This window comes from Lissotriton helveticus, chromosome 8, assembly GCF_964261635.1.
Source record: "Lissotriton helveticus chromosome 8, aLisHel1.1, whole genome shotgun sequence".
NCBI lineage: Eukaryota > Metazoa > Chordata > Amphibia > Caudata > Salamandridae > Lissotriton > Lissotriton helveticus.
Genome location: NC_136069.1, coordinates 224,542,329 through 224,569,991, shown reverse-complemented (window position 1 = coordinate 224,569,991; position 27,663 = coordinate 224,542,329). Strand labels below are relative to the sequence as shown.

At 41.7% G+C, this 27,663-nt stretch overlaps 1 protein-coding gene across 2 annotated transcripts in view; it reads right to left on the bottom strand.

Moving 5' to 3' along the window:
* LOC144771567 (high affinity choline transporter 1-like) overlaps positions 1–27,663 on the bottom strand; it is a 132,280-nt gene that overhangs the window by 20,443 nt on the left and 84,174 nt on the right. For both annotated transcript variants that reach the window (XM_078655961.1, XM_078655962.1), the window contains one exon: positions 8,001–8,144. In XM_078655961.1, coding sequence (XP_078512087.1) covers positions 8,001–8,144 — 144 coding nt within the window. The remainder of the gene's footprint in view (positions 1–8,000; positions 8,145–27,663) is intronic.

Here is a 27,663-nt window from a genome sequence, read left to right as displayed (position 1 = left end):
CGCACCGCACGGTGGTCTTGCTAGTGGCAAGGCTTAGAGGTTTACGAGGCTCATCATGTGCTGTTCATTGTGTTACATTTACACATGTCCATGTAGATCCATTTACTATATTAGAGCAAAATTGACTAAAATGCACATTCTCAAGTTCATACATTGCGACCTCAAGTTATACTAGCAGTTAGATGTCAATGATGTTGTCCTTAGAGTTTTAACACATTTCCACACAACAATAAGATGTTTCAATGTAGCCATTCACATACCTGTGTGAAGCATATGCTCATCACCATTAATAGGGTTTAAAAACAATAGCAGCCCTCATTTTTGAAGTAATAAATACATCTGTAATAGTGGGAATTTAGGACATGTTATGATAGTTTCCTTTGAATTACTAGGATTCTGTGTTTCACAAAAATAATACTTATAAACAATAATCTGATGTTCTAAGAAGCTAAACATGGAATTATCAACACCCATTTTTTGCAAATATCAACAACTTTGGTGGACACGTGTCAACAGGACTCCACTTTCCAACCTCTTCCCTTGCATGGGTATTTAGAGGTTGTGGACCTTTGGCGTCTGGGACTGGATTAGCATCACCTAACAATAGGAAGAGAAATGAGGATGACTCCCCCGCTTACAGTGCTAGAAGACTCCCTCCTTGCACACTACACAAATCTTGGAGGTCAGTTTCCACCTGTATATATTCTAGCATGAAGACCCAGTTCTCAGAACTGAGAGGGGTAGTTTTCTTATCTGACCCTGTGGGCTACTTTGAATGTGTCTAAGGAAAGCCTGACATCTAAGAGGGTGAAGAAGGACTAAAACCAGGAACAGAATGAGAGGAGGCAACACGGGAGCTCAAAAGTTTCCAATTAACTGGCACTAGGTAGGTGGGGTCCCTTAAACTGATCTTAAGATATGTGGGGTCACTGAGGCCAGTCCACAAGGATTCAAATAGAAAAACATTCTATTAGTAGTAGTAGTAGTAATAATTATAATCATAATAATAATAACAATATGCAAGCCATAGCAGTGTAAGTTTCGCACTGCTATACAAAATTGACATCTTATATGATAGGACTGGGCATCATCATTTTGGTGGTGCCAAGAATTAATATAGATATATACAATGTCAAAAGGCTTTCCTAAGAAAATTATGTGTCCAAGATGTAGTGAGTTACATTTATTTTCAGCTGCAGAGCCCATATATAGTATTACAATACTAGGCACTATTCTTTCATGTGTAGGTAGTGTTTAGTAGTGTTTAGGTAGTGTCTTAGGGGAGCAATCTATTTCTGCTACAATGCCAGTTAGCATTCTTAAATAGATAAACCAACCCTTTTGAAGCATAACTTCTTTCCCTTTATCATTTGAGATCTTGCTATGTTGGACCACTTAAACATAGTTATCAAACTCATTGATTACAAATAATAATTGACAGGGGTGTAACTTCAAAATGGTGTTTGGGTGTGACACCCCCCAAATAAGTGCATTTTTGGCTTGTAGTCGGGTATGGGGGCCTTGAAGTGGGCCTGGTATGTCTGTGTTGGTTCTTCTTATTGTGCACACAGAATAAAAGACAAAAAAGTGGCCTTCGATGTAAAACAAGAGGGTGAGAGGGAGAGACAGGCAGATATATGCATCTGGTGGCTGAATGTCAAAATAAGAAAACTGATAACCTGGAATCAATATCAGCTTCCCTGCTTGTCCAAATTATTTGATTGATGGCAAACATTTTATTTCAGAGCCTTCTTTTTAGGTTTGGCCTGCGCAGTGCCTGTGAAATCTCTTGCATTTAATATATCTTAAAAGGGGGCTCTTATCAGTTCCCAATGCTGAATTACTGCATTCATCCGCTTTTCTGTGCAACCTTTTTTTGTTAACTTCCCCTGGCTGCATGCATTTACGATACTTCTACTAAAGCTGTTCAAAATGGTTAATCCCCATTCACTGTCAAGATAAGATCTCTTCACAAGGAAAAGGCAGACAGCTTCTAACAGTATATTAGAATGCTTGCTTTTTATTACTAAGTTGTGTAAAGCAGATGCTTTAGCCACAGAACGTTTGTGGCATTTCCAATTCATGCCTAAGTACCTTTCTTTGCACTTTGTAGGCATTATCGGATTGATTTGTTCAACTTATTATATTTGGTCATTATGATCAAATTCTAGATGTTGTAATAAACATTGCACATTACAAATAAAGTTAATATATAAGAGTTATGCTATATTTTACTACTAAACAGGAAGCCACAAATGCACTTACTTGCATTCAACACGGTCATAATGTGAATGGTGCAACAGGTGCAGTTGCACCATGCCCAAAGGTTGTCAGAACTCCTCTAACCACATAATATTGCTATATTTTACTATTCATCAGGCACAATTCCAGTTAGTTTGCAGTTAAAAGGGACCTTATTTGAATGGCACAGCAGGTTCAGTGGCACCAGGGTAACAAGTTCTAGGGACCTCACTAAACCCATCTTATTGCTAAAATGTTAAACTAAACAGTCAGTCACAAGTACTGTTACCTTGTAGACAACAGGGTCATGACTTCAATGTTGCCGCACAGGTGCAGTGACACCAGAACTAAATGTTCTAGGCACCCCACCAAACACCTAAAAGTGCTATATTTTAGTACTAATGATTCAGAAAAGGGGGTGGTGATGAACAGAGTGTCTGAATTAAGCAGACCACTCTTACCCAGTCCAAAGATCAGAGCTTGATCCATCACCGTTTTTTAGCTCACTGCACCATCCCAGCTCACAACCTGGCTATATGCAAATTAGTCTGTTCCTGTCCCAGTGCATGATGGGAACAGGGCAAACCAAACTACCAAGCCACTTCTTATACTGGGAAGGAAACAAGCTTCCGGGGACCGGTTTCTGGCATTTCAGCCGTCGTCGGCCCGGCTTGCTTGAATCCTGATGGTGCAATGAGCAAGGGACTCACATCTGAATATACCCTTCCACGCTTATGGTGGACAAAATGATTCAGAAAAGGGGGTGGTGATGAACAGAGTTAAAATTATTTTGGCCACCATGAGTGTGGAAGGGTATGCTCAGACATGAGTCCCTTGCTCATTGCACCATCAGGATTCAAGCAAGCCGGGCCGAAGACGGCTGTAATGCCAGAAACCGGTCCCCGGAAGCTTGTTTCCTTTCCAGTGAAGAATTGGCTTGGTAGTTTGGTCTGCCCTGTTCCCATGATGCACTGGGCCAGGGACAGACTAATTTGCATATAGCCAGGTTCTGAACTGGGATGGTGCAGTGAGCTAAAAAACGGTGATGGATCAAGCCCTGATCTGTTGACTGGGTAGGAGTGTTCTGATTAACTCAGATACTCTGTCCATCACCACCCCCTTTTTGAAATTATTTTGGCCACCATGAGTGTGGAAGGGTATGCTCAGACATGAGTCCCTTGCTCATTGCACCATCAGGATTCAAGGAAGCCGGGCCGAAGACGGCTGTAATGCCAGAAACCGGTCCCGGAAGCTTGTTTCCTTTCCAGTGAAGAATTGGCTTGGTAGTTTGGTCTGCCCTGTTCCCATGATGCACTGGGCCAGGGACAGACTAATTTGCATATAGCCAGGTTCTGAACTGGGATGGTGCAGTGAGCTAAAAAACGGTGATGGATCAAGCCCTGATCTGTTGACTGGGTAGGAGTGTTCTGATTAACTCAGATACTCTGTCCATCACCACCCCCTTTTTGAAAATATTTTAGTACTAAACATGCAGTCACAAGTGCAGTTACCTTGCAGACAACAGGGTCATGATTTGAAAGGTGCAGCAGGTGCAGTGGGACTCACCCCAAAAGTTGTCAGAACTCCTCTAAAAACCTATCATTGCTATATTTTACTACAATACAGGTAGTCACAATTGCAGTTACCTTGTAGTTAAAAGGGGCTTGATTTAAGTGATGAAGCAGGTGCAGTGGCACCGAGGCAAAAAGAATATTGCTAAATTTTACTACTAAACAGGCAGTCACAAGTGCAATTATCTATCAGGCACTAGGGCCATGATTTCAATGGTGCTGCAGGTGCACTGGCATCAGGCCCTAATGTTATCAGATCTCCTCCAAGCACCAAATATTGCTATATTTCACAACAAAACAGGCAGTCGCAAGTGCAAATCTAGCAAGCGGTAGGGTCATGATTTCAATAGTCCAGGCACTCCACTAAACACCGATTATTGCTATATTTTACAACAGGCAGTCACAAGTGCAGTTGTCTTCCAGGCACTAGGGTCATGATTTGAATCGCACAGCAGGTGCAGTGGCACTGGGCCCAAATGTTGTCAGAACTCCTCTAAACGCCTAATATTGCTATATTTACAACTAAACAGGCATTCATAATTCCAGTTATCTAACAAGCACTAGGGTCATGATTTCAATAGTGCAGGAGGTGCAATTGTACCGGGATCAAAAGCTCCAAGCATCCCACTAAACACCTACTATCGCTATATTTTATACCTAAACAGGTTACCACAATTGCAGTTACCTTTCAGACAACAGGGTCATGATTTGAATGGTGCATCAGGCGCAGTAGCACCGGGCCCAAAAGTTGTCAGAACTCCTCTGAACATATAATATTGCTATATTTGACTACCTACCAGGCAGTCACAAATTCAGTTACCTTGCAGTTAAAAAGTACCTCATTTGGATGGTGCAGCAGGTGGAGTGGCACTGGGTCCAAAAGCTCAAGGGACCCCACTAAGCCCAGATTTTTGCTATAGTTTACTACTAAACAAGACAGTCACAAGTGCGGTTACCTTGCAGACAACAGGTTCATGATTTGAATGGTGCAGCATGTGCCATGGCACAAGGCCCGAACGTTGTCAGAACTCCTCTAAACACCTAAAATTGCTATATTTGACTACTATACATGCAGATACAATTGTAGTTATCTTGCAGTTAAAAGGGGCTTGATTTAAATGGTGTAGTAGGTGCAGTGGCACCAAGGCCAAACGCTTTAGGGATCCCATTGAATGCTGAATATTGGAAATGTAACTACTAAACTGTCAGTCACAAGTGCAATTATCTAGCAGGCATTTAGACTATGATTTCAATGGTGCTGCAAGTGCAGTGGCACAGGGGCCAAAAGTTGTCAGAACTCCTCTAAACGCACACTATTGCTCTAACATCAATTAATTCTATTATTTCCCTCTATCATTTCATTTTTCAAAATGCTGCTATGACTTACCCACACTGTACCACTAGTAACAGCACAATATATTGCCTTTTTGTACATAAACAAGTCATAACACTTTAACATACTTTCTGTAACATATAGTGTACAACTATTCAGCAAGCTACAACTTACAACAAAAAACAGCTTATTATTAATCACATAGGCAAAACCTAATGCATTTACCAATGCTTGTTTATATTATCATGTGTGAGAACACTTTTAAATACTTGAGTTCAGGACCCAGTGTGCTTCATTCAATAAACTATAATGTTGCTCCAGATATCATATGAATCTTCTCAGTCCAGGTTTCTCTCTCAAGATGTCTGCCACTGAGCTTGTGCCTGGTTTATCAAGGTGCTTCCTGGTAAGCTTCCGAAAATGGTGACATGTTTACCTTTATGTCTTATGTGTTTTCTGCATGCTTTTCTTCAGGAAAGGAAAGACTTGCAGTCATCACAGAGTGTTGGTACTGTCTGCATTGAAGCTGCATGACCGAGAGGAGAATGTGATACCACCAGTGTTCTGACAATGAACTACAAGTCCCAACTGATCATGAATTGTCAAGTGTACTACAGAAACAGTGGCAATCTTGCATGTCTCTTGTGGCCCAAAATGTCTTTATTACCTAGTCGTGATACAAGGTTGCTGAGGCCCAGACCTCATTAGATTGACCACAACACAGATCTTGAATTTCCTTGCCATGAACTATGAATTGTATTGATGAACACTGGGAATACAGAAAAGTATTCAGAAAGTTGTGTTTTTAGTTAAAGCAAACTTTGAACAGTTTCTTGAACTTTTTTCTGCTCTTATTAAGACTGGAGCTGTTACTAAATACTAAGGCCCAGATTTACTGACAGTTCACACATGTTGTAATGCTGCATTGCGTGAATCTCCCTTTGCTGGTGGCCTGTGGAAGCCTAGTGCCAATGCAGGCACCCTTGCGTCATGGTGCAGAGGTACTTGAGTTAATGGCAGGATAGATTTGTGCAAGAATGCCTATCTTCCTGCACATAAACTTTCCTTACAAGCGTATTCCTCTCTGTTGAATGCGACATACATGCAAAGAGGAAGCAATGAGGAGAAATACAAATATTTCTCCTCCTTACACCAGCTTCGGGTGCCATTTTGGTACGAACCTAGGTTTACAGACTTTATTAAATCTGGGTTTGCATCAAAATGCACCGATAAATGCCATGCCATGCCCCACCCATATTGCATTTCTCTGGAGCAGGGTAACACAAGGTACCAATATGTGCTGCATTGCGTTCCTTTAAAAAAAAGTCATGCGAAGCCACGAAATTCAGGCTTTGCATGGCTTTGAAAATTCCTAAATAGATTTTGCATTGGGCTGCACCAAAAAAGTGATGCATCCTGATCTGGCCCTAAGAGTTCCTGTGGCACAAAAGGAAGAATTCTTACGTTAGACAATGCCCCTTCAGTATATATGAATCTCATTGCATGGTATTAGATTTCTCAATCAATCATGATCTATAAAGCACGGCAAATCACCCGTGGAGGGTCTCAAGGGGCTGGAGTTGCTTGCTGCTTCGCGAGGAAAGCTGTATAAAATTAGGCAAAAGCACTCAGTAAAATGGGGTTAATGGATGGAGGATGCAGTAAAAAGTGAGGCAAAAGCAGGAGAAAAAACGGGGAGGAGGCAGAGCGGTGCAGCGGCACGGGAGAGCTAGGCCTGGATCCTGCTCAATGGGGTTGCGCCATGGCCTCCATTAAATAGGTCCTGCGATGAGGGAGGGGCGTTGGGAGGTGGTGGGCAGGGCTAGGAGGGATATGGCAAAACGGGCAACAGGCGGGAGCGACAAATGAGGAAAAAAGGCAAAGCATTGAAAACCAAGGATAAAGCAGGAAAAAACACTCCGAAAAAACAGGGGGAACAAAAGGAGAAAGAAGTAAAAAACAAGATAAAAGAAGGCGAAAGCACTCAGAAAAACAGGGAGGGGGCAGAGCACTGCAGCAGAACGGGCGAGCTGAGCCTGGGTTCTAGTACTCATACAAAAAAATATTTAAGAATAGAAAGTCACAAGATGTTAATATTTTTGGTTGTTCTGTAGTTCACAGAAGTCAAATAGAAACTTTAACTCATGGATCTTGGATTACTTGTCAAGACAAATGGCTTCCTGTGGATTTATATTCATGGACTCTGGCAATACAGAAAAGTACGCAGAAAGTTGTGTTATTGATATGAATGAAAACTAAACTATTGCTTGAACATTTATAGGAACTCTTCTGAGACTAGGGGTTTGTTGCATTTTACGGAGTTTATCCTGTGATGGAAAAGGAAGGATTCTTAGACCCAACTATTTCCAACCACGACAGATCGTCACTTATCAGAAACCACCAGGATAAGGTGGGGCTGGACGACGCAGCATTACAAACGCACTCAACAGTATGGCTTCAGAACTGAATTTCCCATAGTAACTGTTACTGGATCCTTCTCTGCTTTGTTTCTCAATAAAAACAATAAAGATTATTTAAAAACAAAATAGGGATGAGACTATAAAAAGAGGATAAAAATATATGGTCATGCTCAGATGTACATCCTCATGTATCTTATACCTTTATACATCTATCAAGGGACAAGAAGTACATTTATTGTCTGCTTTGCCAAGCTTGAATCAAACAGATAAATCAATATTTATACAATAGCTCCCAACTTAGAGGCCAGTCATATGCATGAGCAGCCAGTTCCCGGGCGCCAAAATACCAGCCAATAAGATTAGTTCACTTATAATTAAATAGAACACATAAAAAACTTTTCCAAATGAAACTCATGATGAGGACCATTATCTTACCAGATAGACCAGGTCATCCATCCATCTTGCAATATATTCAGGGTCAAGCTTGCCGATCCAAGGGGCTTGATATAACTCATGAACCGCAGTGTAAGCAATATTTTCAGTGGCTGGATTCATCAGGGCGAACGGGACACAAGTCCACTGCATTTAAAATACACAAAGACATCAGGTAATGCAGTCATGAAACACTGGAAATCAAAGAGAAACTTCCTATTGGTAAGAAAGGTACACGCTGGTACCAGCGAATACCTATTTTGGAAATGTTTTGAGATTTTCCAAGTATTCATTTAGGTCAGGCACAAGTAACCTATTCTAGTTCAGGTCCTGTCAGGTACTCAATGAATCATATCATATAGTAACAAAAGATATCATAATAAAAATAAAGCCAGACCATTGACAATAGTTCTGCATAGAAAAGGGCTAAAAGAGACAGGTTGGTACCTTTGGAATCTGCTTAGGTTTATGGAATTCATAGGTTTTCTATGCAGCGACACTTGGATGAGAATGAAAATCAGTCTTGCTTACTTCCAGGGGAGGCTCCTTCTCTAAGGCAGAGGCGTGTCGCCCCACGGCTTAAACAACAGGAAAAATAAAATGATAATAACACCGTAATTATCATTTTATTTTTTGGAGTTTCGGGACTGGGTTAGGAAGTGGTGGTGCTGGTGTCACAGTGGGAGGAGTGGTTTGCACCCTCCAAGTGCGCATGACGGTTTGGCCGGCCATCTTTGGCCGGCCAAACTGTCATGCGCATTTTGCATGTGCCCCACCAGGCTGTAATGCACAACCTGGTGGGCTGCATGCACAGGCTCCCTGCCCCCATCTGAGCACACGACCACAGCGCTCAGACCAATCACGATGCTACAATGCCACATTGTGATTGGCTTAGGGGAGCATGTGTGCTTCCTGATTCCGGGACTCGCCGGAGAAGCGAAGTGACAATGGTGGAGAGATGGCAGCTCAACTTTGAGGAGGTAAGTGTTCTTTTTGTATTTTGTGTTCCCACTGCCCCTCTATCCCGTTCCCTGCCAGATGCTACTGTTTTGTTTGTTTCTGAACAACTAAATTAGGTGCTGACAGACACCTTTAGTTATTTATGTATTTGACAGACCTCTTAATGAGGAATTAACACATTTATCCAATCAGCGCAACATAGAAATGACGTTCCAACAAAATACAGTCCGCTCTTCTGTCTTGAATGTAGGCTTGGCCAAAGTTTCCTAAAGCAGACTCATTAACATTTGATGACATGGAAGAAAGAATGAAGCCTGTAATATGTATCATATGCCAAAGCAGTCTGTAGACTTTCAGCTATACACACAAAGCTCAGTATGCAACACCATGTGACAACGCTTTTAGGTAATTAATAAAATATAGTTGACTAACCAGTCAGGGTTTGCCCTCCCTAGTATGGTTTGACAAATTTAGGAATAAAGTGCACTGTCCAGTGGAGGTTGTTCTTGCCCCAGGACTTGGCAATTTAAAAAAAAAGCCTCATTGCTCCCTTTAAACCACAAACCAAAATTTCAAAATAATCCAGAAAATTCAAACAAATGCAGATTACCCTAAGGTGCAGGTGATTTACATTCATTCTGAAATGTATCATCCAAGCTTGTGTAAACAAACTTTTACTGACAAGGCTTTTCTTTTTGGACCAAGACACTGTTTGGTTTCATTATCATTACAATGCATCAGAAGTAAAAGTACCAGGACTGGTAACTCAACAACCCCAATTCCAGAATTTCTCTCTCCATCAAAGTACATTTAATAACCTGTTAAAGAGGAAACGAGCGCAAAAAAAACTTTCTCTAAGGCAAGAAAAGGAAGATCATAATTGGGTCCACGTAAAAGAGGCAGACTCAAGAAATAATGCTAAACGGTATTGGGAAATATTTTCGGATAGCTGTGGTTGCAGAGTAAAATTCCTCCCAATTCCCATAAAAGAAGTCTGGAGTTCTTATCTTGAAGAAGTCTACTCAACTAACTCTAATTCCGTTTGGACATCTTCCTTCATAACCTATTTGTCTAGACCGCTTAACATTGTCGTGCTCCTTTAAGGAGTGAGATTGTAAGACTCATTAAGAGAATGAGGGCCTCTGGAGCAATGGGTCCTGATGAATTCCCCATGTCAATAATAAAAAAGCCTATGTTGTGGGCTACTTATCTTACCCCACTTTGTTCTACTGCTACCAACATTGGAAGACTCCCCCTCCAGGTTTGGTAGTATTTTCATTCCCCTCTTTAAAAAGGGGCTTAGACACCTTCCAGGCAATTACTGCCAAATAGCTTTATAAGATGCGGTAGGGAAAGTATTTGCACATAGTATTTTGGATCATCTTAAGGACTGGGTGGTGGAGGATAACATTCTTCCCATTGAACAGCAGAATTTAGAAAAAAACACTGCACTTTGGATAATATCTGCATGTTCAAATTGATAGAGGAGAACTATGTTTTAATTCGAGGGTCACATGTCTATGTGGCATTTATAGAATTTTCAACGGCCTTTGATAAGGGAGACCGGCCAACACTATGAAAAAAAACTAAAAAAAATGGGAATGCCTGCCCCAATATTTCCACTCATTATCACTCTCATACATGGTGTCAGGTGCTACTAGGGGGAGATAAAGGCCTATCCGCAGTGATACATTCAGAAAAAGTAGCGTTTTGGCCCTACTACTCTTTTCTTTGTACGTAGCAGACTTGCCAAAATGTTTTCCTCATCAGATCGGTGATGCGCCGAAGATAGGTGGTCATCTTTCTCCTATCTGATGTATGCAGAAGATATTGCAATCCTGAACTAAACTCCTATTGGGTTGAATAAGAAACTGTTGTCTCTTCAGAAATATACAGAGGTACATTTTGCAGATAAACGTCTCCAAAATAAAATTTAGATTTGAAAAAGTAAATAAAACGGAAAGAATAATACATTTGCCTGGGGAAATGAATACCTATCAATACAATGGACAAATCACACATAGAACACTGGGGCATATTACCAACAAGTAGCGATATTTATCGCTAACTAGGCTTAGTGACGATTTGTTTATCGCTGCCTATCGCAGGATATGTTAGCGGAGAAAACATGCTATTAGCAACGTTTTTCTCCATTGTGCTAAAATATCCAGCGATAGTGGCGAAATGTGTGAATATCGCTGAGAATACAGCGGTATTCACGCATTAGCGACAAAATGCTCTTAGCCATGTTATCCACCTCCCATTGGATAACATGGCTAAGAACTGGTCTGAGCAGGCGTTGGTTTTTGGCGATAGCGGGAATATTTCCATCGCTACGCCTCTCTTGCTAATAGGCGATAGCGACGTTAGCGACTGCTTTCAGTTGCTAACAGGTTGGGTACGCCCACTTTGCATGTCATTAGCAATAAATATCGCTGACATGCAAAGCGGGCCCCAAACCGTTCGCTGTCGCTAACATCAGTTAGCGACAGCTTGCTAATAGAGCGATAAAATTATTGCCGCTTAGCGGCCGAAAACGGCCGCTAAACCGGCGATAATTGCCTATCGCCACCCTTGGTAATATGCCCCACTGTCCTCTCAAGCTGATTCACATGCAAATAGGATATGTGCATTTTACAATGTAATGGGACGGAGGCATTTTTTGCATATGATATGTTTTTAAAGGGAAAGTCCCTCCTACACTATTTTATGCTATTGAATCTATCCAAGTAGGAAAATGGAGTTTCCTTAACAAAATAGAAGGCCAGATCTTGTACAAAGTATGTAATTTCAATACATTGGTCCCAACTCCAGCTATTAGTTTAGAACTTGGCCTGATAAGCTCATTTGTTCAAGGATTAGCTAGAGGGATTCAGTGGGGCTATAAGCGGAAGAATAGTGAACCAAATACAATAAAGGGTTTCTTGAATCAGGAAATGTTTTTTGCATAGACAGATAAATACTCTTTCTCCTGTGATTTTATTCTTGCGTTAAATCATTTCGACATACAGGAGGAGTTTGTCACTTCTCTCCTGCATTTAGAATTCAAAAGTTTCTTAAAAAGTACTATTTTTATTATTTGCTTCCAGATGGATCTCGAGTACTGTAGGAGGAAGAAAAGACAGGAGGTAATATCTGCATCATGTAATCCAAAAGTTCCCCAGTAGTACTTGGCCTGGAATTTGGATCATAGTATTTGCTGTTTGTTGATTTTATTTTGTGTAAATTTACATCCGCTAAATGATCTAATGGCAAATTGATCTAGCCCCGCCAGACCCAGACCAGGAAAATATTGTAACATGTGCAAATGGGCATTCAGAACCTTAATCATGTTTTGTTTGTTTGCCCAGTCTTGTTATCTCATTGTCTTCAGATGCTACAGCCAATGTTTTTACAGAACAATATTAAAACCTAAAGAATCAAATAATATGCGCAAAATATGTAAATTTTTAAAGGATTTCTTGAACCTATTTTAACATCTTTGTATATTGTTATATGGAAGGAACAAACTTACAGGTCTGCTCTGTAGAGGTTTAAACCACTTATATTGATCATAGTTTAGAAAGAAGGTACTCGTTGCAGGAGCTATGGGAGATTTGAACTGAAATCTTGTTCTTGTTTACGGCCTAAGGTAACTTATACTTTCAAGAAATTAAACATTGGGGGGCAGATTTACAAGCCCCTTGTGCCTCTTTTGCGTCACTTTTAACATGGAAAAAGTGACACAAAAATGGTGCAAGGGGCTTGTAAATCTGCCCCTGGGTTTATATGCAGACTTTTATCATGGCTTCCAGTGCTTTCATCTTCTCTAGAATAATTTTGCCCATAACGTTTGCTGCTGTAGAGGGGGGGTGGGCTATTTTTCCTTTCTTTTTTTATACAAAATGTTGTCCTTTTAAAATAAGTAACCAAGTAGCATCTCCTAGGAGATGTCCCCCTGTGCATAACTGTGGTAACCCAAAGCAAATGGGTAAAAGTTTAAACATAAATAAATAGTTTTAGAATTAAACCAGTCTGTTCTTACGTTGATGTTTATTTACATCAAAGTGTGATATTCCTTCATATCAAATTTCATGCCTGCTGATGCGAGATTTCTTATACATTTTAATACATCAATCCCAATGCATTTCGGGCAACCTAGTGCCCTTCATCAGGGGTAACCATCTGTAATGAGAACAAATAACAACACTTACATGAAGAATGCACCCCGAATGGGTGTGTCATACTGCAAAAAACATACATGACCTTATCTCCCAATTTTGTGCTGCCAAAAACATAGGTAACTGGTGAACCAAGGATGCAAACCTTGTAGGTATGCCCATTGGAATGCGGTAAAGAATGGTGCACAGATGAACCCATGTGAAACCACTATAAACAGAGAGGCCACAAACGATATGGCAGTTTCTTAAAAAAGTGCACTTAAAAAAAGAAGTCAATGCTGAGGTGACCTGAAAGCATATTTATTTTGATGTATCTGATGGCAGTAAAGGATTTCAATATGTGATTGTAATATTTTTTACATTGATATTAGGGACTAAAACTTGTATATCTTGTTTTATTTTGCTGTGGACCTCATTAGAGATCCAAATCTTAATAAAAGATTGAACTGAATTGAATCGGTAACTCAACAACCTAGGTAACAGTATGTGAGAAATATAAAAAGACAATGTATGTAAGCAATAAAATAATGTAACTTATAACTCATGCCTTTTCCATGCTCTGTTAGATTCTTGCATACTCTATCATTTATAGTATGTGAAATCATAGTATTCATAAAAACACATATAATTACTCAATGAAATTATTGCATGGTAAAGTGGCGAGCTATGGTTAGTGTTGTCTGGTTAACGAGCTGAAAAGACTGTGTAACGAGGTTCACTACTTCAAATAAATTGATGGTGGTGGATAAATTGTAAGCGAAAGATGGAACAATAACGTTATAACTTTAAAAGTTTGTGTAGTTTAATACTGCACTTTCATTTCTGTAGGTTAATACTATACAAATACTGTTTGCATTGGTATAATAGGTTTTCCTAACTATAACTAAGCTCTAAACTTTGCTTTTCTCATTGAATTTCAATGTTTATTTTTATCTTTTAATATAAATGTGTTTCAAATCATAGAGTCCAGTGTCACAAGTGGAGAGCTGTTATGTGTAGTGTCATACAGTACAGTGAAGGAGAGTGTTATGAAGTTCATTGCCATAGACTGAAGTATTGTAGATTAGAATCAAGTGGAGTAGAGTAGAGCGTATTAGAATATCGTACAGTGTAGTAAAGTGTTATATAGTGTAGTGGCAGGGTGTATCATTTTTTTTTTGTAAATATGTTTTTATTGCAGATATTCAGTTACAAATATACATCGGTCCATAACTGTACAAGTAACGTTGACAGCGACTAGTCTGTGGTATCATCGTTACACGGCCCTTCAGCCCACACCCGGAGGTCGGGCGGAAAATATCAATCTCGTATTGTGCATGCGTACTGTACATTGCTAGCCATGACCGGCTATGAAAGCGGTTTGTATCTGCTTTTCTTTTAGAACCTGTACCCCAACCAACCCAACTAAACTGCCCCTGAGGTCTATCAGCAAGTCAGCAATCCCGGACCTTAATGAAGTTATTACGAAGCTTACAAGTCCTCCCCCCCTCTCCTTCCCCCCCCGCCATCAGTGCATTGTTGGTAGGTCAGACAGTGTGGTGGCAGGGTGTATCATATAGTGGAGTCAAGTATTGCCGAATGGAGCCGCGAGTTGTACAGTGGAATAGCATGTTGACCAGTAGAGTAGGGTGTCATAGACTGTCATAGAGTTGAGTAGAGTGTTTTAAAGTGGAGTAGGTTGATGTAGAGTGGTGTATTGTCAAGTGGAGTTTTGTAGAGTATAGTGAAGGAGAGTGTCATAGAGTGGAGTACCTTGTCATATAGTGGAGTGACGTATTGTAGAGAGAAGTTGAGGGGCGTGTCATTGAGTATCATACAGTGTAATGTGGAATACAATACAGTACCCTCAGGCCACTGTAGGAGGTAGTCCATAGAGTACAGAAACCAAGGGTCTTTTATACCCTGTTTGCCGCTGAGTAAGCATGGAGTTCAAAGAGGAGGTACAGGCATATACAGGAATAGTTATTGACTAGCATGGGCATACTGAAATCACTAAGTCAGCAGAGTGGAAGGGGAACCTTTATGCTTACATCAGTTAAAACAGCTTGACAGTTACAGTCTAAGACAGGTGCATTCTAGCAGCCACAGACCTTTCTGAGCATACACAGTGCTCTGGCTCAATACTGAATGGGTTAACTACAGTTGATGACTCAAGCAGAATAGGAAGGCAAGCAACAGTGAAGACGGCAGAATCACATGGCTAACACATGGCTAATGCAAATGGATGCCACAATCAAAATGGCTCCAGCTTATGCTAACGGTAATTTCTGCGATTTCCACAGTAGTAGAGTGGCATAGAGTGGATGGGCAAAGAACAAAGTGGCATACAGCGGAGGGACGTGGAGTGTAATAGTGTATAGTGGAGTAGCATTCAGTGGACTGGTGTATAATGAAGTGCGGTAGACTGGAGAGGTATACAGTGGCATGGGTAGAATGAAGTGCATACATTGGAGTGGCAAACATTGAAGTGGGGTCCTATCGATAGCGTAAAATTAGGTGGTGGAGAGTACAGTCCAATACACTGGAGTGGTGTAGAGTGGAGTTGCGCACAGTGGCAATTTGGGGGTTCAAATGGATGGTAATCTTCAAATGGAAACTCAAGCAAATAATACTGCTGGTGTCTACTTCTCCTTGATGCGGATGCTGCGACAGATCCTTCCGCTTTTGCCTAAAGACACCCGGTCATTGGCAGTAAGGAGTGTAATCCTTAGTAGACTGGACTTCTGCAATGCCCTGTACCTGGAAGCCCCACAATATATCTTACGGAGCTTGCAGAGAGTTACAGACTATGGCAGCAAAATTAGTACTGAATAGGGAACGTAGAGCTTCGACAACCTTAGCCCTATGAGACCTACATTGGCTGCCACATTAAAGAAAGAGTTGGCTTCAAATCCCTATGCATTGTGTATAAAGCAGTGCACAATGTGGGCCCTATTCCACTACAGGAGAGATTTGTATGGTATCATCCAAACAGGCAGCTCCGTTCTTCTAATGTAAACCTGATTAAGACCACCAGATTTAAAAAATCCAGAATGGGAGGCAGAGCGTTTGGTGTAGCAGCCACACGACAATGGAACGATCTACCTCAGTCCATTAGACAGGCCCTTTTGTTGACCTGCTTTAGAAAAGAGCTGAAAACTTGGCTGTTCCCTAGGATGGAAGATTAGATCTCCCTCTATCAACGCTAGGCTATTAACGTGCTGTTTACCATCTAGGTCGAGCGTCAGGATGACAGTTTATATGCGCTATACAAATATACAGTACATACAGTGGAATGTCATATAGTGGAGAGTTGCAGAGTGAAGTGGCATACGGTGGAATAGAGGAGAGTGCAGTGGTGTACAGAAGAATGGCGTAGAGTGGAGTAGAGTCCAGTGAAGTGATATACAGTGAAGTGACATAGACTGGAGTGGCGTACAGTGGCGTTGCATACAGTGTAATAGCATGGAGTAGAGTGGCATAGAGTGGAGTCTCGTACAGTGGAGAAGCAAAGAGTGGAGTGGCGTAGAGTGGAATAGTATCTAGTGGAGTGGCAACAGTGACGTGGCATGTGGATGTATGTGAAATATAGCAGCAATGTAGATTATAATGGGCAGAGTAGCACAAAACAGCAAATTGCACTGCCTTGCGCTTCTCTAGATTTACCAATCAATGCAGGGCTACACATGGTGGCCTTGCTTTCCTTTGTAAATCTGACTTAAGTATTGCATTGCCCATGCAACACCATGAGTTATGCCAGAGTACCACAATACAGTAATACAGCTGGGCCTTAGTTATAGTTTGGGCCATGGTATACTGTGATAACTTTGCAGTATACTGTGGTACATGCTGATGACAAGCCTGCATATAATTGGGTAATGGCTATTTTTAAAAAATGAATAGGCAGCCATATATTTTTCACTACACTTTCACTGTGTTCAGTGTTTGGGCCTTGAATATTGATAACTAGAAGGTTCTTACCTATTACCACTATATTAAAATGGTAATAGGTAGGGAAATGTATTCATATTTTTTATTAATGTTTTAAAAAGTTTATGGCCAAGTACTGCAGTAGTTTCTCAAACGTTTGTGAAATTCTGTAAAAGTACCGCAGGGACAGCTATAACTAAGTTTAAATTCCTTATAACCTAAAAATAACTTACCCTGCTTAACTGCAGTATCCAAAAGTCATAATCTCTGCACCATAATTTATAATCCTGCCAAATTTCATGTAAATCCATTCAGCCGTTTTCACGCTCAATATCGCGCACAATAGTCTATGGAAAATGCATTGGTGAAAAAACGTATTTTGGGACCCCCTTTAATTTTTGTACCCCCTATAAGAATTACCACAAAAAGTTTGAAAATGCTACCAGCCTGGAAAATTTTGCGGTTTATGAATATTAACTATAGCTACAGAGTGACCATCAGCTTTAATGTGATTTCTTTTTCTTTTTATCTATTGTGTTTGTTAGGTATGCTTTGCTTTGATTTACATAATCATGTGACCGGAAATGTGTCTTTTAGTTGTTCATGTAGTATTTCTGAAACTTAACATATCCAGTCCAGTTTATTTTTAGAGCTTCCTTGCTTCTTTTGTGCTATATATGAAAACCAAAGTGATTGAAGCCAATAATTGTTATAAAAACTTAAGGTTTCTTTTTTCCTATTGACCAATTATTATGTACTCAACATAGTAGTTTGTGTAGCTCACTGCTTGGTCACTTTTCCATTTTGTTGCACAGGAGTACATAAGGAAGATGTTTTTTGTTTGGCTTGTTGGGCTTGTTGGGCACAGTTTTATTTTGTGAGCCAGAGAGCATGCAAGGAAACCGTATGTCGATTAAGTTGAATTCTATTTTTTATGTATTTGTTTATAGGGCCGGGGTTTCAGAAGGCTCGGAAGGGAGGGCCGTGAGGCCGCCCTCTTGTTTCATTAAGAAAATGAATGAATGAGTGATTATTTCTATCACGCATAAGAACTTAACCCAAAAAGGGCATCAAGGCGCTGTCAGATATAAAAGACAAAAACATAACTGAGGCTGAAAGACGGAAACAGAGAGGTGAACGCCGATCATGTTAGGATTAATACACTGATGAGAACAGCCATGTTTTTATGAGTTTGCGGAAAACAATCAAAGAGGGTTGACTAGCAATTTCCGGCGGGAGCGAATTCCATAATTTAGGGGACAGCAGGGAGAATGCTCTACCACCCCATCTCGCCTTATTGACCCTCGGAACTGTAAGCAGATTTTTTGAGGAAGATCTCAAATATCTGCGGGGGATATAAGGTATCAATAAGGATTTAACTCCTTCGGGACCTGATCCAAAAAACACACTATGGGCAAAGCATGGAATCTTGAATGAAATTCTCGCCTGAATCGGCAGCCAGTGGAACTCTCTTCTAGCCGCCGTCGCTGACGATTGTCTAGGCAAATTCAGAACTAACCTGGCGGCTGCGTTCTGAGTTACCTGTAGTTTTTGGATCGCTTTCTTATTTATCCCACAATAAAGAGCGTTGCAATAGTTGATCCTGGACAGTACCAAGGCGACCGTAGATTGCTTCCGCGCCTCAGGGGATAAGAAAGGAGCTATCTTCTTTAGGGTCGGAATGATGGAACAACAGGTGCCAACCGTTTTATTGACCTGTAGATCGAATGACAGGGAAGGGTCTATAATTACACCTAAGTTCTTAGCAAATTTGGCGGGGCGGGGGCATTCGCCCAGGGAGGTGGGCCACCATTCCTCACTCCACAGATCTTGATTCCCCCCAAATACCAGAACCTCGGTCTTCTCACCATTCAACTTGAGAAAATTCCTTATCACCCACGATGATACAGATTCCATACAGGTCTTAAATTTTGCCGCACAGTCATGCCCAGATTGAGTTGTTGAAACAATGATCTGTGTATCATCGGCGTACGATAGCACCGGATATCCAAATTATCTTATTATTTTAGCAAGGGGGGTCACATATATGTTGAACAGGACCGGGCTTAACGCCGAGCCCTGTGGGACTGGGGGACATAAAGTCACCAAGTTTCCCTTTTTGCTGTCTCAAGTGCAAAAAGGAGGACAGGAGGCTCAAGGCGCTCCCTTCGACCCCTATCCCCACTCAGTCTATCCACAAGGATAGAGGGGGATAGGGTATCAAAGGCTGATGTAATATCCAGCAGGACCAACAATGTGGTCTGGCCATTGTCCACCTGCGATCTAATATTGTTTACCACGACTGTAAGGGCAGTCTCCGTGCTGGGAGCCACACGGAATCCATGCTGAGAGGAGTCCAAACAATTCTTCCTCTCTAGGAATATTGTCAGGTGCCTATTTAGATGAGCTTCAAGAATGTTTGCCGGCGCTGGTAGTAACGAAATCGTCCGGAAATTTTTCAGCACCTCAGGGTTGAGCGAGGCCTTCTTCAAAAGGGGTTTCACCACAGCAAGCTTCCACACTTGGGGGAAGATTCCCTCCATGATGGCTTTGTTTAAAATTTCAAATAAAGGCGGTAGAAGAGTACTTCTGCAGGCCTTTAAAATTTTCAAAGGACAAGGGTCCAAAGGAGAGCAAGATTTAATGGCATCTATGGTGCGATTTAACTCCTCCCAAGACAGCTCCGGAAATTTAGAGAGGAGAGAAGTATTAACGGCTTCCTCATCGCTATTCTGGGCGACCAGCTGCACTGTGGCAGCAGGAGAGTCATCTTGACTATTTAACATTTGATTGGAAATTTCCAATGAAGAGTGAATGTCCGCTATTTTAGTTAAGAAGAAGTCAGCAATGTTATTACATAGCATCTGCGAATCGATCACAGAATTGGCTGACTTAGGGATGGAGAGGGAGTTTATAACTTTAAAGAGCTCCCTAGATGATCTCATCCCAGCTGTGATTTTATTAAAATGGTTCCTTTTTTCCGCCATTATGACTTTTTTGTATTCCTTCAGTGCTAATTTATGTTGTGTTTTCTTCAAAGCATTAGGCATTGCAAGCCAGGCCCTTTCCTTTTGTCTACAGATCTGCCGAAGCCCACTAAGTCGCTCGGTATACCAGGGGGCTGATGGACTTTTCCTGGCAATATAGTGCCTTTTCGGGGGCGCTAAGATGTTCATAGCGCTCCGCAGCACATTAGACCAGTTCTGTGCAGCCACATCTGGGTCTAATCTAGCACCAGTGCTGGCCAGTGAAAACAAAGGAGCCAGCGTATCATTGTTGACGTCTTTGAAGTTTCTTCTAGTCTCCCAGGAATGTCTTACCGGTGAAAATGCCACCGGCGTATTTAAAATAAAAGGGACAGCCAGGTGGTCGGACCATGTGAGAGGAATAGGGGTCTCTAAAGTGAGCCTCTCATCATTCGTGAAGATACCGTCTAACGTGTGTCCCGCCCGATGACTCGGACTAGTGACCAATTGGTTGAATCCATATGTCTTCAAGCCGTCCACGAGAGAGATAGTGTCAATGTCCTCCATCTTTTCCAGGTGGACATTAAAGTCACCTAGGAGGGTAAAATGCACTCTATTCATAAAAGGCTTTAATAATAAAAGCATGTTATTAGTAAATGCGGAACGGGGACCGGGCGGCCTATAGCACAGAATGCCGGAGAAAGATGTGGTGGAGTTTAGCTGTATGGAAAAGTAAAGAGCCTCCAGCTTGTCCGAGGGGGATGATAAGGGGGCGATGCGGCAGATAAAATCCACTTTGCAAAGAATCCCGAGCCCACCCCCTCTCTGCCGCTCACGATCCAATCTGGACAATGTGTATTCTTCTGGAATTGCATCCACAAGATCAGGACCCGCAACTTCAGAGCCCCAAGTTTCCGTAATAAAGACCCAAGGAGGGTCTCTAGCGCAAACAAACTCCCTAAAAACTACACTGTCTTTTACAAGTGATCTTGAGTTAATAAGATAGCTCGGTTTTATAGATGTTTGCCCCTTTTCAATGTGTGCGCCGGATCTTTTTCTTGTGCGCATTCGATTAGTATCTATCTCTAAGGGGACCGTTCAGTCACAAACTACACTTTCCGGAGCTTTAGTATAAGAGCAGGAGAGCCCAGGGATGTGACCCCAGGGCCTTAGAAGGCTTGGGGAGGGGGCCATGAGACTCACCTCTGTTTTAACCCGTTTACCACAGCACCAATTCCGCCACGTGCGGGTGTTCGATGGAGTGGGCAGGGATGCGTCGGCCAAAGGTCGTGTGCAGCACCCAGCTGGTAGTGCTCACGTCGGCCAACGGTTAATGTAGAAAAATGGCCCTGGGGGATGGGGTCCCCTGCGCTTAGCAAGGCTCAGGAACCAGAGGCCACGTGGCCCACTCCCCTTTAATAGTAATAGTGGCCTTGGGTGATGGTGTCCACCAGGCCTAGCAAGGCTCAGGGAGGGGGTGCTGTCTCTCCTTTATTTTAAGTAGTGAGTCTGGGGGATGGGGTCCCCAGGGCTTAATGAGACTTAGGAGGGGGGCCATGTGGCACCCTCCTCATTAATAAACAAAATGGCACGGGGGTGGTTTCACCAGGGCCTACCAAGGCTTGGGGAGGGGGGGCGCATTGCCCCTCCCCTTTCGATTTAGTAGTGGCAGTGGAGGTGGGGGGCTGCCAGGTCCTAATAAGGCTCTGAGAAGGGGGCCACACATCCCCCTCCACTCTAATGTAACTAGTGGCCCTGGGAGATGAGGTCCCCAGGGCCTGATAAGGCTTGGGAAGGGGTCCAAGCCCCCCCTCCCCTTTCAAAAAAAAATGGGCCTGAGGGATGGGGTCCCTAGGGCCTAAGAAGGCTTGAGAAGGGGGGCTTGTGGCCCCCCTCCCCTTTAATTAAAATAAATAGCCCTGGAGGTTGGGGTCCCCAGGGCCTAACAAGGCTTGAGGAAGGAAGTCAGGGGGCCATTCGGCCCCCTCCCCTTTATCTTAAGTATTGGCCCTGGGACCTAACAAGGTTTGCGGAAAGGAGCTGTGAAGCCCTCCTACCCTTTCATTAAAAAAGGCTGTGGATGGGGTCCTCAAGCCTAAGAAGGTTCAGCGAGAGGGGCCTGCCAGCCCCGCCACCTTCATTTTAGAAAAATTGCCTTGTTGTCCCCAGGGCCTAACAAAGCTTTGGGAGGGTCAATGGAGCACCCTCACCTTTATTTTAAGTAGTTGCCCTTTGGGATAGGGTCCCCAGGGCCTAACAGGGTTTAAGGAGGGGGCCCCCTCCCCTTTAATTAAAAAAAGGCCCAGTGAAGGGGTCCCCCCAGGGCCTAACAACGCTGGGGAAGTAGAGGACATGCAGCCCCCCTTTTAATTGTAGTATTGGTAATGGGTGATGGGTCCCCAAGGACTAATGAAGCTCAGTCAGGGGAGTCAAGGGGTCTCCCTCCCCTTTAATTTAAAACAATACAGCCTTGGGGGATGGGATCCCGAGAGCCTAACAAGGCTTGAGAAGGACGGGCCACGCTCGCCTCTCTCCTTAAATTATGGTAGTGGCCATGGAGGATGGGGTCCTCAAGGCCTAACAAGGTTTGAGAGGGGAGCTGTGTGTTCCCCTCCCCTTTTTTTCAAGTCGTGGCCCTGAGAAATGGGGTCCTCAGGGAGTATTAAGGCTTGAAAGGGGGGCACACGACCCACCTCGCCTTTAATTGGAAAAAAAACTGCACTGGGAGATGGGTTCCCAAAGGACATTTAAGGCTTGTGCTTGGGGGCTATGTGGCCCCTCCTCTTTAATTAATAAAAAAGCCCCTTGGAGATATAGTGTCCCCAGGTACTAATAAGGCTCTGGGAAGGTAGCCACATGGCCCCTCTCCCCTTTAATTTAATTAGTAGCCCTAGGGAATGGTGTCCCGAGAGCATAACAAGGCTTGGGAGGGTGGCCATGCGGCTCTATCCCCTTTAATTAAAAAAATAAAATGTTCCTGGAGGATGGGATTACCAGGGCTTAATATGGCTCAAGGAGGGGGCATGCGGACCCTGGCCCTTTCAAAAACATACAGTCCTGAGGCCATGGCTGAAGGCTGTGCGTGGCGGGGGTTGGCTTTACGTATGGTAATAAAATATTACTTCACTAAGTAAGTAAGTAAATGTTTCTTGTTTGGCCAATTAAAACTGTAACAATATAAAAGACGTGTATATACAAAACAAAATTAAAAGAGAATAAATGATATGTCCACTTTATCTCTATTAGACACTCATAAAATTTCATTGTTAAAAATTAGTTGCCAAGTTCTTGTCCATTTTTCTATGCCAGAGTTCCAACCCTGTTAACAATGCAATCAACAACTTTGAGGAATTTGATCAATTTACCATTCAATTTTGGGTCTAATGGATTTAGACACGCGATTATTGCAGCTCTACAGGACCTGATGCCTCTCACATTAAAACTTTGTCTGAGCAAGGTGGCTCGTTCGTTGTAAAGTTTATTGCCTATGCAGATTACATGAATAAAGTCTTCTTTGTGGTAATCACAGAGCCGACATGATTTAGGTCCTATATCCACCCAGGTTGGCTGGTCCGCTATGGATGGTAATTTTCCAAAACGTAATGCCATTAGTTGCTTTTTCAAGTAAATTGAAAATGTCAAATTCAAGTATGATGCTGGTGCAAGTGACTTAAAATTGTTAATCACCATCCAAGCGTGCAACCTTAACCTGAAGATATTTTTATCAATTTGTAATGAGTGAATTTTAGCTGCTTTGTTTATTGCTTGTTTGAAGGACTGGTATGACAGATTTGTATCCCATAAATCAGTTGTACAAGTTATTGAGAGAGATTTACTTGAGTATTGATTATAAGGAGATTTTCTATCATCATCTACTTCGGTCCAAAGAGCTTCATTAATTGGTGATGTGGCTGAATTCCGTTTCAGCCGATACCAGAGTTTTACTGTAGAATACATTCTCACTATGATTTCATTTGTTAAGCCGAATTCAAGACGAACCTGTGCCGGTGAGGCCGACCGTTATAGCTGAAATACTTTTTTATAGGTAGAAACTGTTAGTTGGTTTAAAATCTCTGAGTCTTCACCATGAAAAGCAGCACTGGCATATGTTATCGTGGGGAGGATTTTCGCCGTCATCACCGCTAGCAGTGGTTTATATGATGGACCCTTCAACTTTTTTGCCAGTTGACTGAAGGCGAATATGAGAGCGCTGGTTCTCTGAGTCATGTTCTTTTTTTGTTCTATATGATTTTGTAAGTTGTCAATATAGAATCCCAAGTACCTATAGTTTGTAACTTCCTCTAATTGGTTGCCATTAAGCCAGATAGTCTGCTTGCACCTCCGCTGACTGCCAATCACCATAGTTTTAGGTTTTGATGTATTTATTTCTAGTTTGTTCGCTGAACTGTAATCTGACATTTCATTTAAAACTCTTTGAAGTCCGATCTTTGTTAGACTCATTAGCACCACATCGTCCGCATACGAGAGGTGTGTGAGTGCTAGCTTGCCAAGTGTCGGCGGATGAGAGTTAGTGCAGTCTAGCCTCTGTGAAAGATCAGACATGAACAAATTAAAAAGATGTGGGGCCAATGCACACCCTTGCTTGAGGCCTCTGGTCGAAGACAACTTTCTTGATAATCTGGAGCCATCTCCTATCTTAATTCTTAACCATGTATTGGAGTAGAATAGCAGTATTCCTTTTAGTAACCTTTCAGGTATGTTCCGGGCTCGCAATTTTTTCTAAAGGAGGTGACGATCAACGCTATCAAATGCTGCCATTAGGTCTATGAAGCAGAGGTAAAGTTGTTGTTTCCTCTGCTTGCATTTGTTAGCTATTAGAGATAGAGCTAAGATGTTTGTTATCGTCCCTATTCCTTGCCTGAAGCCTGTCTAATTTACTGGGATAAGATTGAGGTTGTCTGACCAATCCTTCAGGTCTTCTAAAATAAGTGTGGCATAATATTTGGCTTCAACGTCTAGGAGGGCGATTAGCCTGTAGTTTGATGCATTAGTTCTATTTTCTCCTTTAAAAATGGGTGTCGGTATCGAGCCTTGCCAATTCGGTGGAATGCAATTTAGGAGCTCTGTTTCTTTACATAGCTTCAATAGATAATTGCCCCAGAAAGATGTATCATGCTTGAAAATAGCTTGAGGGATTCCATTAGGTCCTGGAGCACCGTCACCTCTACCTTTCTTAATTATACGTATTACTCCTTTGGTTAATGTGGAGGACTGACTTGTCACAGTATTCGGGGAACGTATGCCATTATTCCCCTGCGGTTTCCCTTTTTCCTCTATTTGCTTAGCCCCGGAGACCTTTTTCTCTCTCGTGTGACACGTGCTGACCTCTCCTGAACTATTTGTATCAGTGACCCCTTGTATGATAGGTTTGGATATATTTTTTCCAACAGCCTGTCCCTGGGTGACTACTTCTGGCATGTCATGAGTTACGATTTCTGTAACTTTGTGATTAGAAATTCAACACACTCATGTTCTTGAATATTTGATGATAGCGCGTTCACCGACCTGTGTAATTTGTTTATGATTTCCCAAAATATGTTTGTTTTCGTTTTCTTAGAACTACAAAGCAATTCAGCCCAACATTTGTCATTACTAGTTCGTTTTTCTTCCGATAGCTCTTTTTTATAGACTTTCCTTAGCTGCTGCACACTGTCCCAGGATACTTGATCGGGAACAGTTCTTTTTAGCCCCCTAATAGCTTTTTTGAGTTCGCATTTCAAGGATCTCAGCCCAGCTGTTGTTTTTTTATTGGATTCTTTTTTTCTCCCTTGATTTATAGTCTGGTGTTGTCTGCTCGGCATTAATGTTGAGAGATCTGCCGTGAATTTTACCCAAGCTTGAATTTTATTCGGGGTCTTGAATTCACCAGCCGTTATCATCATCTTTATTTTAGACTGTAATGTATTGATCGTTTCGTTTGACCATTTTAGGCATTTTAGGTCAACTGTATGTTTATTTCCTTCTATTGTTGTGTTTGCTTAATGTTTGGTGATTTTTAGCCTGAAATGTATGTGCTGGTAGGAATGGTCACTCCTGGTTGTGTACTCTATGGAAAAATGGGAGAGGGATGGCATCAGTGTAACTGAGATAGCTGTATAGTCCAGTCTTGATCGAGTCTTTCCTCCATGAAATGTGTGTTTTGGTGGGAAACCATCTGTTTTTCTACTGTTTATTACTCTCAGACCAAGAAACTCAAGAGCATTTACCAGTCGTTGACCTTCGTGGTCCGATGTAGATCTCTTTGGCTGATATTGCTGTGGAACATTCCAGTACATATTATCAGATACTAACCTATCATCTTCATCTGGGGTATGTATTAAGTTAGAGTTAAAGTCACCTGTCAGTATCATATCCCATAAGGGATATGTACTTCTTATATCTGTGATTGTTGTGATCAACTGAGCATTATGGGCTGTTTTTTTCCTTACTAGGGGATGTGCATATGTATTGATCAGCAGGACTGTTTTTGTTCTGCCGACTGTCCCAGATGTAAGTTTTATCAGTTGGATATTTGGTCCTGCTGAAACCATCTGTTCTGTATCAATTTTTAGTGCTGTAGATATATAAACTGCCAGTCCTCCTTTGGGCCATCCACAAATTTTGATTTTTGTATCAGGGACTGTGTAGTGTATGTGATTTGCCAGGGGAAGATCTTCCAGTGCCCAGGTCTCCTGAAGCTCTATTATATCACATTTTTCCCAATTATTTGGTTGACAGCCATTTTCTAGCCATTTTTTTGCCCCAGCAATGTTCCATGAAAGCAGTTGTATATTTCCTAGGTCTTGTTCGACTGATGTCTTTTCCAGTGGTCATAGGCATTTATCCAAGCTTAGCGCTCCTGGGAGTCAGCTCCATCTGTCCTGGACTGAATCCTTTCCGGTTGTCTGGTCGTTCTGCATTTCTCTCTTCAGCGCGATTGGAAGGTTGCTGCCTTTTGCTCCTTTGAGGACTGCGTATTTGTTCTGGATATTTTCTCTTTGACTTTGTCCATAGCTCTTGTTGTAATTAGAGTTAACAGTTAAAGTATTAAAATATTACTTCACTTTAAAAAAAACTAGAATCTCATGGAAAAAACATAGGTTAAAGTAATGTTATAGTTTGGTGTGATGAAAATATCTGTTTTTATTTACAAAATGTTTTTGAAATTCAGTGCAAAAAACAAAGGTTAAAGTAACATTATAATTTGGAGAATATATCAGTGACAACATTAATGTTTTGAAAAAAACACAGATATTCACCAGTTACATTAGCAGAGCTAACTATGATTTGCGCCCTGACATACACTGCTTATGACTCATATATCACATCACTTATGACGTTCTATGACATAATTTATGACATCACTGATGACATCTCAAATGTCTTTATTGATGATATCAATGATGACATCACTGGTGACATCATCCAAGCTTTTTTTCTGTAACATGCGAAGTCATAAGCAGTGCATGGCGTGGGCACAAGTTATATTTAGCTCTGCTAACTATGACTAGTGATTTTCTGTGTTTTTTAACTTCAAAACGTTAACATTGTCACTGATATATTCACCTACTATAATGTTACTTTGACATTTGTTTCAGTGAATATATAGATATCTAGTTAGATAGATTGGGAGGGGTTTAACTTACCTTGATTATACTTACCTTGTGTGGT